At 47.1% G+C, this 15,850-nt stretch overlaps 6 protein-coding genes across 6 annotated transcripts; 3 read left to right on the forward strand and 3 right to left on the reverse strand.

Moving 5' to 3' along the window:
• Positions 1 to 221: 221 nt before the first annotated feature.
• DEU56DRAFT_759721 (uncharacterized protein) lies at positions 222 to 1,226 on the forward strand (the record flags this gene model as incomplete). Its single annotated transcript, XM_041350346.1, has 3 exons — positions 222 to 238; positions 441 to 458; positions 584 to 1,226. The coding sequence occupies 3 exons, from the start codon at positions 222 to 224 to the stop codon at positions 1,224 to 1,226; spliced, it is 678 nt and encodes a 225-aa protein (XP_041204013.1).
• Positions 1,227 to 2,207: 981 nt separating this feature from the next.
• Positions 2,208 to 2,841, forward strand: DEU56DRAFT_759722 (uncharacterized protein; the record flags this gene model as incomplete). Its single annotated transcript, XM_041350347.1, has 3 exons — positions 2,208 to 2,351; positions 2,401 to 2,544; positions 2,590 to 2,841. The coding sequence occupies 3 exons, from the start codon at positions 2,208 to 2,210 to the stop codon at positions 2,839 to 2,841; spliced, it is 540 nt and encodes a 179-aa protein (XP_041204014.1).
• Positions 2,842 to 8,872: 6,031 nt separating this feature from the next.
• Positions 8,873 to 9,265, reverse strand: DEU56DRAFT_744691 (uncharacterized protein; the record flags this gene model as incomplete). The annotated part of the gene is made up of 1 exon (XM_041349095.1): positions 8,873 to 9,265. The coding sequence occupies one exon, from the start codon at positions 9,263 to 9,265 to the stop codon at positions 8,873 to 8,875; it is 393 nt and encodes a 130-aa protein (XP_041204015.1).
• A 542-nt stretch (positions 9,266 to 9,807) lies between these two features.
• Positions 9,808 to 10,422, reverse strand: DEU56DRAFT_692862 (uncharacterized protein; the record flags this gene model as incomplete). The annotated part of the gene is made up of 1 exon (XM_041347167.1): positions 9,808 to 10,422. A coding segment is annotated over one exon (615 nt), but the record flags the coding sequence as incomplete, so codon positions are not given.
• Positions 10,423 to 11,694: 1,272 nt separating this feature from the next.
• On the reverse strand, positions 11,695 to 12,804 carry DEU56DRAFT_744666 (ubiquitin-conjugating enzyme/RWD-like protein; the record flags this gene model as incomplete). Its single annotated transcript, XM_041349092.1, has 4 exons — positions 11,695 to 12,212; positions 12,280 to 12,291; positions 12,397 to 12,560; positions 12,623 to 12,804. The coding sequence occupies 4 exons, from the start codon at positions 12,802 to 12,804 to the stop codon at positions 11,695 to 11,697; spliced, it is 876 nt and encodes a 291-aa protein (XP_041204017.1).
• A 1,003-nt stretch (positions 12,805 to 13,807) lies between these two features.
• DEU56DRAFT_827489 (ATP-utilizing phosphoenolpyruvate carboxykinase) lies at positions 13,808 to 15,812 on the forward strand. Its single transcript, XM_041354392.1, has 6 exons — positions 13,808 to 14,054; positions 14,106 to 14,188; positions 14,241 to 14,306; positions 14,356 to 15,086; positions 15,138 to 15,222; positions 15,274 to 15,812. Exons 1-6 carry the CDS (start codon positions 13,841 to 13,843, stop codon positions 15,655 to 15,657), a joined length of 1,563 nt encoding a protein of 520 aa, XP_041204018.1. The 5' UTR covers positions 13,808 to 13,840; the 3' UTR covers positions 15,658 to 15,812.
• The last annotated feature ends 38 nt before the right edge of the window (positions 15,813 to 15,850 follow it).

Consider the following 15,850-nt stretch of genomic DNA (forward strand, 5'->3'; position numbering starts at 1 on the left):
TGGAGGTTGTAGAGGAGGACATGTAATCTTTTTGGGAGCGTATACACATCAACCGCATATATAGAGTTGAGAGCCTATAAATGCCAGCTATAAATATGACTATCAAAGCCAACATGTAAGCATGATGATCAGAATTTAATGTCAATAATATGATCTAGTCATTTACTGAGTAGGATTGCTTTATGCAAAGAAATTCATGATGAAGCACTTCTTATGAAATCATGTCACACTGGAACCGGTGTGCAAACAACTTCTCCACAGGGTGTAGAGAATATGTTAGGTCTTGCTGGCCTAGGCTAATTTGACCCTAAAGGGTCTCTGCTCTAGGCTCAGTGCTCAAAGAGAGAGAAATCGAAATATCAAGACAGCAAGACAAAAAGACAGTGGACTTCAGACTGATACTGGTACTAGGTCAAAGATTTATTTGATTATGTCAGCAGTAAGAGTACCAACATAAAGTAAGTAAAACATCAATTGTGAGGCCAGAGCCAGAATGTTGTCCATACCGGGTTATACAGGATTTAAACCCTACACGAGACAAGCCAGAATAAAATAATCATAAGACATACAGTATACCCAGTAGCCTAAGCTGTTGGGGCCCCACTACCCTCTTGCCTCCATACCTCACACTTGAGTTTACGGCCGGGATGGCCATATCCTCACCATCTTCCAGCCCCTCCTCCTCCATGTCAGGAATATCATCTAAATCCAGTGTTTCTCCCACTGTAGCACCCGCCTCCGAAACAATCAACACATCTGCCATTGTGCTTGCCAGTCCATTACCATCCAAGTCTGGGACATCATTGATCTCACCTGGGTTTGCAGCAGAGTCCACCGTGGCAATTCACCCTGCATGCATTTCTATCCACTCATTGGTTGTGCCCAAAGAATCTGTGAAGGAGAGAGTTTTGACTGTATGGGAGGTTGGGACGGAGGACAGGGATGATGAGGGATGGACATGGCTGACACTTCAAAGGGAGTTAGAGAACATGCTGGTAGAGAACAGGTTGTATGAGGTGGAGCGCCCAGTGGCACTCATGATGGGCTTACCAACAAATGGTGTCGCAGCATTCCAAATCCCACGGCAACGTACAGCTCAAATTTTTCTATGGCAGGTGGATTCTGGGGTGTACAATCCTCAAGTGACCCAGACACAATGCAAGCTGGAGTGTGACCGAGAATCACAGAATCACTCGCAGCAGTTCAATTTCAGTACTATGTTGTAGGGTCAGTGATACTGTGCAAGGTTTTGAGTGTGACCTTACAGAGAGGTGCCAGTCATCAAGTTACATAACATCATTAAGGAACAGCTTACTTTCTCTCCTAACAACTTGACCAATTCTCATGACATCAAGGGCATCCTGACCACCGGTGTTGTGCTGTTGGACAGCATCCCAAACCTGCTGTGGGGATATGTCAGGTGCCAGCCTTTTCTCAGAGCAGTGATATGATGATCAAGCCGTAATCATACAGATGCTGTGAGTCTGGGGCCTAAGGAATTCACTTGTGATTAAAATGTCAGTGTTGCGGGGAATGAGCTTGGTGAAAACACCACCATGGTCTCCAGAGTCAAGAGCATGTCCTAAAACTCCTTGCTAGAGGGTTGAAATCAGAGGTGCACACTGTGCGGCTGGTGAGAAATAAATAAATAATTGAAATCAAAATCAAAATCAAAATCAAAATCAGCACAACACAGAGCAAGATAGTGTGAATAAAAGACAAGAGGCGAAACAGCAGATGGCAGATGAAAAAGTCACTTGTTGTAAATGATAGCAGTGTCCTTGATATTGTCACACTCCTCCTCAGCAATGGCTCTGAGAAGAGCATCAACTGTGCTGGCAGTGGCGGTCAACTGCTCATTAGAGCCTCAATTGTGTACCACCCCATGTTCCATGTCCCATTGAGAGGCTGCCCAACCTTTTGTAAAGTTAAACTGTTTTTTCTTCAGGAAAAACTTGATCATCTGTAATGCTTCCATCAAAACGGGGCTGAGGTGATTCCTTTTTTCATATGGGTTTCACTACTTGATGAAAATACCTGTTCACACAGTACCACAGAGGCTTGTACTGGAGCGTTACTTTCCGGAGTATGATGCAGATATGTGCTGGCTGGTAGGTTCTTCATTTATTAATGGCAAATGCACTCGCTGATATGTTGATGAGCTGTGTGACGATCTCTTCACGTTCCACACAGAGCTCAAAAAAATCATGATCTCCATCGCAAAAAGGGCATATGATATCTTCCCGCAGGGCTCCACAATGCAAAAGGAGGAGGTTCAAAAGCAGGTCACTGCTGCTGCTACTAGGCTCCTCAAGAGTGGTGACTACCTCCGGCTCCCTGACTCGTCTGGTGTAGGTCGTGACTCCTCGTAATTGTGTCATTTACATTTAATTCTCGCAGGGACAATTCAGGAATTTCACGGCGCAGGCTCTCAGGGACGTGTGTCTCGAATTTTACTACTCCAACAGCAAGAAAGCATTGAAGAACACGAACGAATTCCACCGCACGATCCCCATCAACACAATGCTTCTTGTAGCAGCGGTGGTATGCTTACTGTTTTTAATTATTTCGTCGCTGATGATTTAACAGTTGAAGGGCATTATCTCTGGCTTTCGGGAGACCGGCACTGACAAGGTTCCTGATCTAACTGCTGAACAGTGCAGGACCCACTTTATCAATTTACGGAAATCAGTTGACATGCTGCTCGACATTCCGGAGCGCTGCGAAGAGCTTGAAGAGATGTTGGACCAATGGGCTAGGATTGGCATGGGTGACTTTGATAACTATGCGGCTGGGAGTGTGGCGGGCAGCGACGCAGAGGACATTAACATCATACTTTAGTATCGCTTTGATCACATCATGTTTTTGTTTCATAATCATTACCATATATGCGAGCCTTGTCACAGAGGCTGTATGTCATGTTTACCATGTGAAGCCTGTGAATAAATATATCCTTGGTACAGTCTGTGTTGTCTGTACACTCATAGTGTATTGTCTGTACAGTCTGTGATGAGATGTACAAATTGTAGATGTATGTGACAGTATTGTAAAGGGGAGACTTCCTTATGTAAGTGTAATGTCTGTACAATATTGTACAGGTGCCCCCTAGTTTGCTGATGTGTGCAAGCAACTTCAAGTTGGGCTCACGTTTTGGGGCTTGACTAATTGAAAACTGTTCTGATCCAGTCTCAAACCATTTTCACCGGTTCAGAAACTTTGTTGAATGAGGGTATGTTCAATTTCTGGTCTTGAGGCTTAGATATGTGTATTGATGGTGCATTGACGACATACAGTGTGCAGCCAATGAACAAAGTTGGAGAGGATGGCTGGCAATTTTTTGTCTTCGGCCCTGAACTAGACATGATGTTGTAAGATCGCTCAGAGCGAGGAGCTTGTCTTCGAGGCCATTATGTCCCTTATACCGACTGAGATCACATATGACAAGGTAGTTTGGATGAGCACAATCCGGTATTTTGTATTCCTGCAGGCATTGACACGCATTCATGTGGTTGCGAGTGGTATGACAGTATATTTGATTTCAATCATTTTCCATTTCAAAAAGCTGTGATGGACCTGAGCCGAGCTGCAGCTTCGGCCTGCATCAGGAAAAACCTCCCCCAGGAATTCAGCTGAAATCCTAAAACTCATACATAAAACAGCTGAATTCCAGAAAATCTACTAATTTGACAGAAATCAATAGAAATCATTCTATTTCGAATGTAATAAAATCTACCAATTAGATTTGACAGAAATCATTGTATTTTCAATGGACTTGGAGTAAATTCCACGACCCTCTCATGCTTCTCATTAAATGTTCATTTCCCGTTTGACACTCCAATCGCTGACACTGTGCTCGCCGGCGAGTACAATGAGCAGGTTTTGCCTCTGACACTCTCTTGCACATGTATCCCTCGGAATAGTATCCACCCCTCGCGTCCACAACTTCTTCCAGCTTGTGTCACTTGTCTTCTGTGACGCACTCTGCCATCTGCTGCACCTTGTCTTCATTGATGATCTCCCGCCTGCTGCACCTTGTCTTCATCGAAAATCTCCTGCATCCCATGGCTCATCTTCGTTGGTAGTTGCCTCCCGAATCTGGCCCATCAGGGCACAAGCACTCAAACTACTGTATAAAGTTCAACCACTGCATCGCGGTACTAAGAGTGGCTTACCTCCATATTGGAAATATTGGCCTTTTGGGAGTGGTTCTACTAATGCGCATCGGAGAGAATGCCATTGTGTGGAAGGACGAAATCGAGGACATCAAAGGTGAGCAAGTCGAGCAGTGATAACTATTTCTTCATTTGACTACTCATGTTGACTAGGCCCATGGCATCTGACGTGAATGCCAAAGGGGGAAAATCATGTTCGGATTCGGAATTGGCATCAATGCCATGAGTAAACGGTGAGTGCTCGTTTGTGCAGACATCATGTCCTCCCACCACATTACCTTTGTTGACTCAAATGTTGAGATCACGTGACCCTTTCCATGGTTCGCGTTTTTCGCCCTCAAATAGTGCAAAGGTTCTCAGTGGAGTGTAAATTCACTCTTGCTCTCATCGTGCATGTCGCCTCCTTTAACCCGATGAGATGGTCTCCAGGACACCACACGACATTTTATCCCATGAAAACGCTCAAGTGGTTACACTTTCTGGTCTGCGGGAACACCTATCCAGGTCTGTTTCCTACCTTCCCACCTCAGCAAGCCCACGACTACACCCCAACAATTGTCGCTACCCTCCCACCCACACCCACCCTTTTTTCATTGCTATGGTGTTGAATACTAACTATTGTTTTCGCAGGCTTATGCCATACTTGGCACGCAAGGCTGTCAGGTATGTTTCATGTTCCTTGGATTAAACACCTGTCATTCACACACTCTGTTAGTGTGTCGCAAAACATGTTACGCAACTTTGACTACCTCAATGTTGATGCAATGCCCGAGGATTCAATGAAGGTTGTTGTGTCTTGTTCATGCTGTATACTGTCTTCGCGAGTTGTATATAGTACCCATGTTCATGTATCCATACATTTTGATAGGCCAATATAATGTTGATTTTGAATTTAGCATTGACTGAGAAGTGAATTTGATGATATTCAGAACAAGTTTGACCAATCTATGCGTAGCTGTTAGTTTTCGTGTAGTGGAAAGAAATCAACTGGATTGAAGGTCAATGCTGCGAGATTTACAATAGGTAGCTACTATAAGGTGATGAGGCTATATGGGCTGAAAACCCGAAGGGTTTTTCGACCCGAACCATCGTTTCGAAGGGTGTCCAGGTTGAGCCGTGATTCCCACATATAACGAGCCCTGCGACGCGTCAGGCTTAGCGTGGACTCCCATTGTAAAGGAGGAGGGTGACGTGGATGTACCTTCATCTACCTAGGAGGAGGCATGGTGTACCTCGTGAACAGTTCGAGGACGGGTGACTCCTGTAGGTATGGTGCCATGATCATCGCATGTTGGCGTAAGTATCCCGTGAATGCGTCACTGGACCATCATCCCATGGATTTCACTACGTCGAAGGGGACTCCTCTTAAGAGATATTCCAAAGTGCCGCCAATGCGTAACCCATGACCCTTCAGATCCGGCATGTTATTCTTCTTCACGATCTCTCCGATTCTTTTGAGAAACGCCGAACGGGTTAATGGTCTAATCCCTTTCGGATGCCTCCAGGCGAAAATGTGATCATTGTGTGCAGGATTGTTTATCATGAAGTGATTTGTGAGAGCTGTCTTCGGATTGGATTGGTCTGTTTGGTGAGCCCAGTAAACATCCTCGCCTACGAGTGATGTTTTGGTGCGAGGAAGGTGGATCATGGTAACGCATAAGCCATTACGATCTTCAGCATCCATCTTGACGTCTGACCGTTTCGCGTGTTTCTCAATGTCAAATACTTTCATGGATTTTACAGTGAGCTCTCCAAGTCGATAACGAATAGAACGTGCTTGTTAAGCATGCAAATACCGCAGCGTCTAGTGGCTGCGATATGTCGAGGTGGGTGCGCATCGTTAGGATTAATTGAACAGTGAAAGGCGCACATTTTGGCCATTTGGAGGTGTTGGGAGCGATGGTGATTGCCCCATCTAAGGCTGCTTTTAATTGGTCCTGCTCTATCCTCCGCAACTGGCCGTGCAGGATGTGCCACGCCCTTATAGCATAGACGTAGTTAGATATTGTTCTGCCTTAATAGGACCCTGCGCAGCTGGTCACGAACGTTAGGATTGTTAATGTGTCTGCGGGACAATGCTGCCCCTCGGGAATGGCTCGAATGTCGCAGAATACGTGAAAAAGCAGGAGTCCGGCTCCATAACACTCCCTTGTTCCCTGGGCCCACGATAGGTTCATAACTGTCATCACTCTTTCAATATCTTCATCTGTCACCGCTAAGAATACTCCGTTAGCGTCTCTAGCTGATCGGCTTTGAGCTGGGAACCACAATTTGAGACGATCGCGTGCCAGACAGTGTGGTCTCAAACCCGACGGCAATGGGACTAAGCCCGTTTTATATGGCTGGGGTTTTGCTGGAGCTATTGTGGGGAGTATAGCCTTGAAGTGGGAGTGTCTGTCCGATGTGTGATTTCCTGGGTCTGCGAGTACGTGTGCACGAGGATGCGGTGGTGGTGGTGGGTTTGGAGGTGCAGATATTGATAATGAGGAGAGGAGTGATCTCGCTGAAACGGGGGTGTTCACCGCATCGTGTTGGGCTCTATGAACTGGGAACGGTGCCAAATGGATCATAGATGAACGGGTCGAGTTCTGGGGGAATTGTAAAGGAAGGGAGTAGGAAGGCCGTGTTACCATAGACTCCTCTGGAAGGGTCATCAGCGGGATTGTGGGCGCTCGCGACGTATGAAGGGTAGAAATTGTATGAAGCTGGGAGATCATTAAGGAAGGTGAAGATGTGTTTGAAAACCGTGTTGACGGCCGAATTTCTGCTGCGTCTGTTTCGCCACCCTTTGATCATGCCTTGATTGTCTCTGAAGACTCTGAAATTATGTTCTGGTCCTCCCAGCTTGACAAGGTGTTGAATGAGTAACTCAAATCCGACCGCTTCAGCCCACCCAATGTCCTTTTCACCATCTCTCATTCTCCAGTCTCGATGTAGACGCCATGCTCTCCAGTATGGGCCAATGATGATAGCCACTCCAACGCCGGAACTGGCGTCTGAGTACGCGGCTGGATCATGTAACTTGGTGAGTGGTTTGGGTATGGACCTACCAACGAACGAACTCTTGAGGGTTCCACTAATCGAGGTCTGCGGCCAGGGTTTTGACTGAGTGTCGTGGGAGGAATGGGTGGTTCCAGCCGAGACGTAGCATAGTCTCGAGGGATGTGAGGTAAGCGCGGCTGCATGGTATGACCAGTGTGGTGTGAAGTAATTTGCCATACAGCCGTTGTGTGTCGTCGAGTACATGTGTTTTCCGTTTTTGCCAGATCTCGATTGCGAGAAGATATTTCTGTCTCTTTGGTTTGTCCAGTGACACGAGGTTTCGTGCCAAGTCCCAAACGATGCTGATGTATGGGTTGGCGTAAGTGAAATGTGCGTTCTTTGATGTCTCCCAAGGAATGCCGAGTTCGTGGGAGGAATTGTCAATGTCGGTGAGATTGAACGTGAAGCGGCTGTCTTCGAGTGACCTGGGGGACGATTCTGAAAGGTCCACGATGGGGAAACAGCAGTCTTCATCAAATTCTTCCAATGTTCCATCCTCAAATACATGACCCCCAAACCAGATTCTACCACCGTCCTGATGTTGTCCTCATTTGAGAATGTCTTGATGCCAAGTCTTCCGTTGCGCGTTGTATTCAGCGAGGTGCTCTTTACAGCTGTTTGCATATATGTTGGCAGTCGTGCCGTTTTTTTATTCAATTAGGAAACTTAACACTTAGAATTTTTTTTGTGATAGTACTGCATCTTACACCTATGTATCGCAATGCCGCAACAATCAGCACATAACAATCTGGCTCTCATGCTCGAGAAAGACCTAGATAGCAGCTCCGACGAAGTTTAACATCACGGCCGACCCCGCGAAATGGCATGTCGCACGCCAGTGGTTGATACTAGTGCTATTTTCACTAACTCTCGAGTTTCCTAATTGAATGAAAAAAACGACGCGACTGCCAACATATATGCAAACAGCTGTAAGTATCCGGATGAAAATGTGATCATCGACCCACCTAGAGGCAGGACCAATGCCTCAATACCTAAAAAGGTCAAGTCCCGCGTTGGCGACAATTCCGTAAGCTCCCGCCGAAGGAGACAGACCGAAACACGTGCACGTGTCGATGCAAAAATGGTCTTCGTAGATCCGAACGACTGATCCGGGCCATTGTGTCAGGTGCAACGGTATGGTTCGATACACTTCTGATATGTCCCTTGTGGCAATTTGTGATCCCAGGGGCAATCTACTAATGATAAGGGCGAGAATATGGAATGTTCCCCAAGTGCTGGGAAAGTTGTCTGAATTAATGTAGGAGTTAATAGACGGATTAGGGAATTAATGCGAAGGAGCGTGGGGGAAAGAATAGTTCTGTATGATGCGATAACGACCCGGATGTCCGGGTTTGGGTATAATGGAGAAGGGCGAGGACTGAAAAGGCCCGATAAGGTCTTGTACCTCATTGGCTTTGAGTGGTCCAATATATCTTCCTTTCTCGATCTCAGATTGAATGATGGTTTGAAATTCTTGTTGATATATACTAATTGACTCTTTGTTAGGGGGTATTTGCGAAGTTTTAATATTAGGAATGTCGAGACAAAAGCCCCGCCGCAGACCCTCCGGTATGTGCGGATATCTTTCAATGAGGCCAGATGATATGAGCATGGACTCCCATGCTTCTGGGTTATATGGGGAGATGGTGTTAAGTCTTCTATGCTCGAGGGCACGTCTGAGCCCCGTGAGTTGAAGTGGAACATCCTGAGCAGAACTGATGTCTGTCATTGGTGGTCTCGGAGCATCCTCCTGCCCTCTGCCAATCGTTGCAAATTGGCCGTCTGTCGCGCATTGTGAGCGCTTTGTTGATGTGCGTGCAGAGAGTATCGAGGACGCCATCCCACATCTTGAGTGACTTGCACTCAATGATTTTGTGTGGATTGCGCCCCAGACATACGGCACAGGCGGAGAGGGCACTCCCGCCTGCGCCGGATCGAAAATCCTGTCTGTGTCTCTTTCTACTGCTACCATGCTCTGGTGAGGCTGAGTGCTTTCGAGAGTCCCTCAATTCGCAAGAAAAATCACGACGCGTTCCTGCAGTGGAACTCATCATCATCACTCGTTGATCCGCCTATGATTAGGTGAGGAACGAAGTGCGACATGGTGGTATCGTGGCGAGCACAGATGTTAAGATCGTGTGCATGATGCATGATGCATGTGGCAGAATTGAGATTGACCCGTAAAAGGACATCATGTGGGATGCAAGGCATGAAGTGGTGTAGCATGTTGGTCAATTGAACCATTAACATTATTTAGACGTGCGTATGAAAAGAACTGATTAGCGAGTGCACGAAGATTATATGCTTTGGGAAGACTGACCTTATAGTCCCTTTGATTATCCCTCTTTGAGCACTCCTGCCAGTAGACCGTTTCTCTGGTGCGTTCTAATACCTTATTATTAATGACGGATAGGTCATACGGTCCTGCGGCTGACTTCGCAGCTATGTGCCACCTCCTGCGTTGCTCAGCCTGATAGGCGAGAAGTGCCTTTTGTGTGATTGGGTCGCACATGGCCCTATAGTTGTGTACCTGGATATTCTTCCAGAAAATAGCCATCATCCTTACACGATCCGCAGGCCAATCTGCCTCTTCTATAGCAGATATGAACCGCGGGCATGCCTGGCAAAAGTCCTCGAAGGCAATGTCTTCGTTGTTGATGACGGAAGTTGTGTTGCGTGCTGAAGCTGCTGATACCCACGCAGTAGAACTGTCCTGGAGGGTCAATAAGACCATAGTGTCGTCTTCGATGGTCTTCTTAATGAGTGCTTCATCGAGTCCGTCGTTGGTGAAATACCACAACTCGACGTACTCACCCTTCTCGAGTTTGCGAGTCGCATAAGGTGATGGATTAATGGAGGGTTCGTCGGGTACCCCGGTGGCCTGTATAGGCGCGTACTTGTGCTTATATTTCTTCTTCTCTTCCTTGCGAGCTAATTCTGCCTCCTCTATTTGTTCCTGCTCGTGCCTGTCCTGTTGCTCTTGTTGCAACTGGTTAAGATGCTCACGATGTTCCCTTTCATCCTCTACTTGACCTTGACAAAGGCCCTTCTCAACGTTGTTGGATGCTTCCCAAATGTTCTTGAGAATTTGGATAGCTTGTTCCTCGTTGATATGCTCGTTGATGAGTTGCGCTCTAGCATTAGCGTAGGGAGGTGTAGCGTAGTCTGGACAGATATTGAGATTTGGGTCGTTAAGAATTCTAGGCATACTGAGAATTATCAATTCTTAAAAGGATTGCGACGAAATGAGAGTTGAGTCGAGCAGTATAGAACTTGCGAGTAATACGTAGTGGTACGAAGCAAGAAAGATGAGGTCACGAAAAGCTGTGTCGCTGCGTAGACCTCATTCTATGTTCGAACTCGTGCCTTGTTCTCACGTAGAATATAACAATTGAATTCAATGATATTTATAATAAGTTTGACCAACAAATGAATTTGGTGGAATTCAGAACAAACTACTCGGAATTCAAAGTAATTCATTAAACGAGCTACTGGACTTACAGCTATGTGCAAAAAGGTTGACAGTAAACGCATGACTTACATATATCAGGAAAATTAATAATAAAAAATCATAACAGTGTGAATGAAAACACAGTGGTACCGTCCTCACTGGTGTTCCTTGATTTGAACATTGTTTTATTTTATTTCCTAATGTATTCTAGTCAAGCGTGTACTGTCAACCTTTTTGCACACAGCTGTAAATAAAACTGCAAAACTTGATTTCACTTGAAATCTTAGGAAAACAAGGGAATTACTTGAAATTACCTCGATTTCGGGGGGGGGGGGGGAGGTTTTCCCTGACGTGGCTGGCTCACAGCTTGGCCTGAGGTTTTTCAAAGCCAAAGCCGCCCCAGGCCAGGCCAAAGCCACAGCTTTCAGGCCAAGCCGGGCCGGCACATCACTAGGCCGTCGCCGCCGCCCTCGTCTGGTATCTACTCATCTAGTATCTACTCTTGCTCCTGTCCATCCTGCTGCTCCTGCTGCAGTTGACGGAGATGCTCGCACTGTTCTCTGTCGTTCTCAACTTGCTCCTGCCATTGACCCTTCTCTACATTGTTCGATGCTTCCCATATATTCCTGAGGAAGTTGATGGCTTGTTCCTCGTTGACATGTTCAATAATTAGTTGCGCCCGAGCGTTAGCATACAGAGGTGCAGCATAATCTGGACAAATATTGAGATTTGGGTCGTTGTGAATCCTAGGCATATTGAGAATTATCAATTCTATGTGAAAAATGCGATGAAACAAGTGATGAGTCCAGTAGAATAGAACTTGCGAGTAATACGTAGTGGTACGAAGCAAGAAAGGTGAAGTCACGAAAAGCTGTGTCTTTTCTACGCGCGCTCTCGTGCCTCGTTCTTACGTAGAATATAAAATATACAGGAAAGAACCACTTTGGCTGGGAATATCTGAGTCTCACCAGTTTACTGATGCGGTGGGAACAGGAGTGAATACGAGGATTGAAGACTACAACGCAACTGCTAATCATCAATGATAATGACTTCCCCAGCTCCCGCAGTACTCTCACTTCTTCTGGAGCCTCTAGAGACATTCGGAACCACACTCCCACCGCGCCCTGCGCGCCGGCGTCTGGTTGCACGCCGGTCTGCCTCCACAAGATCGATGTCCACTTCATTGGAGGCGCCGCGTGGACGTTTGCGCGTAAGGGGTAGTCGCAATAACTCGTCGTCGGAGTCAGAAATATCAATTGTCTCAGCGAGAACATTCGACGAGCCCGAGCCACGCGCAGGTTGATTAGTTAGGGCACGTGATTTGCCCTTGCGTGATCCGGAAGCTTGAGTTGTAGAGGTTGAGGTTGTGGGTGTAGATGTAGATGTGGATGCGGGGACGCAGGTGGTGAACGTAGACGTTGATGCGATGGGTGTCGGTGTAGGCGCAGGCGTAGATGCGGGTGATTGGGCATACAGTTCTGTCCACCTCCGGGCCGTGCGGTCGTGCTGTACGCGATTCCGAACATACTCGGTTGCGATCGAGGGAACTGTGTACGCACAAAGCGATCGTGGCTCAGAAAAATACAACATGAACAGGATGGTGAGGGAACTTACCGAGAGGATCTTCTAGGAACAAAGGACATTGGTCAGCCGAGATGGATACATGGGGAGAAGGGTATAAAAGAAGTACAAAAGTACAATGAAAGGGTAAAGATAGAAATCAGTACTTACGTGGATTAGGATCAGTAAGAAGGGATGAGAGGGAGAGCATGACCTTGAAGAGGGACAATGCAGGTGACCAGTTCTGTTTGAGAATATCGATGCATATGTTACCCTTGTCCGATATATTCATGTGGTATATCCGAGTTACAAAGGTGACCTTTGGCGCTGAGAAACTATCACAAACCGATTAGTGAACCCTGAGCAACGAGCTAGTTTGGGTATGGAGGGTGCTCACGGATAGTCGTTGGCCAGTAGAATATTGACGTTGAATACGCCACCTTCATACGGGCTCCCTTGGGGTCCAGGGATGGTACCTGCCCAGCGAAAGAGGTTGTCGGTGTAGGGTGCGAGGGTAATGGGGCCTAGGTCCTCCTTCTTGGCATCTGCGACCTCCCTGTGGATGCGCTTTATAGTCATCTGTGATGATATCAATACAATGATATACTTGATATCGGTTAGCATATAAACGCACGGCATTCGAGAGAGCTGGAGGCATGTTGCTTGTGGAAAAGAAAATGACCTGAAATGAGTTCCAAACATAGTGGTGCACGCGCGTGTGACTCTAGAGTCTGAATAACTCAGAATTCTGAACTTCTCGTCATATATACTTACTTTGCGGCTTGCAGTTCAACTGGCGCTGTGGTCCAACTCGTATACCGAGGCCTGTCTTCGCCATGTCACCAGACTGAAGCAGCTTTCAAATTGAGTAAGGGAAGTGGGTCCATTCTGCACAGTACATATTATGGCCCTATGGCATCCATGGCAATTACCATGTGCATACACTCACTGGAATTTATCTCTCGGTGTCAGTGTGCATGGCCCCCACTAAAGTACTGATTGACATTCTCTGGGTTGCGGCGGTACTACCACCTGGAAGTGGTTCTCATTGGCATCCTCGTCGGCGTCTACGTATCGGCCAACAATGACTCAGAAGGGCCCCATCATAGGAAACGAAGCCGTTTCTAGGCCTTCGCCCGGGGGGTTAATGATCAGTATGCTAGCCTACGCTGGCTTGCTAACGCTATCTCAGCCTACGCCGTGGTACCCTCTTGCTAACTTTTTCCCGTTGCTATCATTGTCAGTCTGTTCAATCTGTGATATTGACCCTGTTTGTTCCGGCGGTGTCCCGTTCTGCGCTGTGACAGGGCATCGGGGGATTATGGGATGTCCCGGCAATGGCTCGCCGTTGGTATAAAACCTACCCAAAAACTGTCTGCCCTCAATTTTTGTTAACCAGTATCTTTCAAGGCTTCGTATTCGTCCACCACCATGGTTCATCCACACCAGACACCCTACGTGACACCTCACATATTACACAGACATTACGCTCAGGCTTCTGACAACGAATTTCATAGTAAACGTCGGTGCACCTATTTCTATGTCTCCTATCTACTGAACTAGTCAAACAGTCATCGGTCATGACCTCGAGTATTTCTCGCAGGCAGGGTTTGACATGGACAGGATCCAGCTCAAGCGCAATGCGCCTGTAGCTCAGCTATACGAAGATGCCATCCGCAATGAAGGCGCGATCATCTCCTCTTCTGGCGCACTCATCAACTTCTCAGGCAAGAAGACCGGTAGAAGTCCCAAAGACAAGCGAATTGTCTTCGAGGAGACCAGTAAGGACGATATATGGTGGGGCTCTGTGAATATCAAGATGGACGAGCGTGAGTTTCCTTCTATTGTGTATTGGTTTATTGTCTCAGCAGTTGTTTCAGACACGTTCGAAATCAACCGCGAGCGTGCTATCGATTATTTGAATACGCGTGACAATGTTTATGTATTCGATGGTTTTGCTGGTGTAAGTCTTGTCATATAAGTGTATGGGACTTTATATGACTCACTGTTTTCAGTGGGATCCCAAATATCGCATCAAGGTCCGGGTCATCTGTGCTCGTGCTTATCATGCTCTGTTCATGGTACGTAATCACAACTACGTATATTTATCATCTACTGACAACCCGGAAGAACAATATGTTAATCCGTCCGACCGAGGAAGAGCTCGCAAGTTTTGGAGAGCCTGACTTCATCATCTACAATGCTGGTCAATTCCCTGCGAACCGCTTCACTAAGGGCATGTCGTCTACTACCTCGGTGGAGATTAACTTCAAGCGTATGGAAATGGTTATCCTCGGCACTGAGTATGCCGGAGAGATGAAGAAGGGTGTCTTCTCAGTCATGCACTACCTTCAGCCCGTGAAGTTTGGCCAACTCTCCCTCCACTCATCTGCCAATGTCGGAATGGAGAAGGGCGATGTCACTCTGTTTTTCGGTCTCTCTGGAACTGGAAAGACGACTCTCTCCGCTGACCCTAACCGCCTTCTTATCGGTGATGATGAACACGTGTGGTCAGATACAGGGGTATTCAACATCGAAGGAGGATGCTATGCCAAGTGCATCAATCTGTCGCAGGAGAAGGAGCCAGAGATTTACAATGCCATTCGCTTCGGTTCCATTCTGGAGAACGTCGTGTATAACCCTGTAACGCGCATGCCAGATTACGACGATGTTGCCATCACGGAAAACACGCGCTGCGCATACCCGATTGAATACATTCCAAACGCCAAGATACCATGCATGGCGGACAGACAACCGAGCAACATTATTATGTTGACGTGCGATGCCTTCGGCGTCCTCCCACCTGTCAGTAAACTTTCCCCCGATCAAGCAAGTTACCACTTCCTTGCTGGTTACACCTCGTGAGTGTATCTTTGCTTCTGTATGTTCCACTCTCTGAGTCACGCTTGTAGTAAAACACCTGGCACGGAAGATGGCGTCCTCGAGCCGATCCCGACATTCTCGACCTGTTACAGTGCGCCTTTCATCGTGTTACATGTGGGTTTTCCCTCTTCCTGTGGAGCCCTGAGCTAATCCTTGCCGGGTCAGCCTGGACGCTACGCAGAAATGCTGGCTGAGCGCATGTCCAAACACAACGTTTCCTGCTGGTTAATCAACACAGGCTGGACAGGCGGCAAGTTCGGCACTGGGAAGCGCTGCCCACTGAAGTACACCCGTCGCATCGTTGATGCAGTACACTCTGGGGAGCTTCTCAACAGTCAATACGAGACATTCGGCGTCTTCGGGCTCCAGATTCCTACCGAAGTGGAGGATGTGCCACGTGAAGTACTTAACCCGTCTTTGGCTTGGACAGACAAGGAGGCTTTTGAGCACGAGGTTCGCAAGCTCGCGGGCATGTTCCAGAAGGCGTTCAAATTGTACGAGGGTGACGTACAAGAGAGCGTGAGGTTGGCGGGTCCACGGGTAGATTAGAGTTGGGTTTCCCCTCATTATGATTTAATATATTCAAGGCGGCTTCAATATTAATGATACGCCGCTGTCTAGATCAAAATTAAACTGTACTTAGATTTACTGTATACTTCGTCATGTATACCTAGCGAAATAAATACCTGTGATTCTAGGCTAATCTGCAATCACTAGTATATTTTCTCTGTGCAGAGCACAT

The sequence above is a fragment of the Suillus clintonianus genome (assembly GCF_016758775.1).
Source record: "Suillus clintonianus strain FC179 chromosome Unknown DEU56scaffold_98, whole genome shotgun sequence".
Classification (NCBI taxonomy): domain Eukaryota; kingdom Fungi; phylum Basidiomycota; class Agaricomycetes; order Boletales; family Suillaceae; genus Suillus; species Suillus clintonianus.

Bases quoted from the DNA above. Each gene is read 5' to 3' on its own strand.
- DEU56DRAFT_827489 (XM_041354392.1), top strand. From the start codon at position 13,841: ATGGACAGGATCCAGCTCAAGCGCAATGCGCCTGTAGCTCAGCTATAC. The intron at 14,189-14,240 runs GTAAGTCTTGTC...CACTGTTTTCAG, and splicing joins TATTCGATGGTTTTGCTGGT to TGGGATCCCAAATATCGCAT. The intron at 14,307-14,355 runs GTACGTAATCAC...ACAACCCGGAAG, and splicing joins CTTATCATGCTCTGTTCATG to AACAATATGTTAATCCGTCC.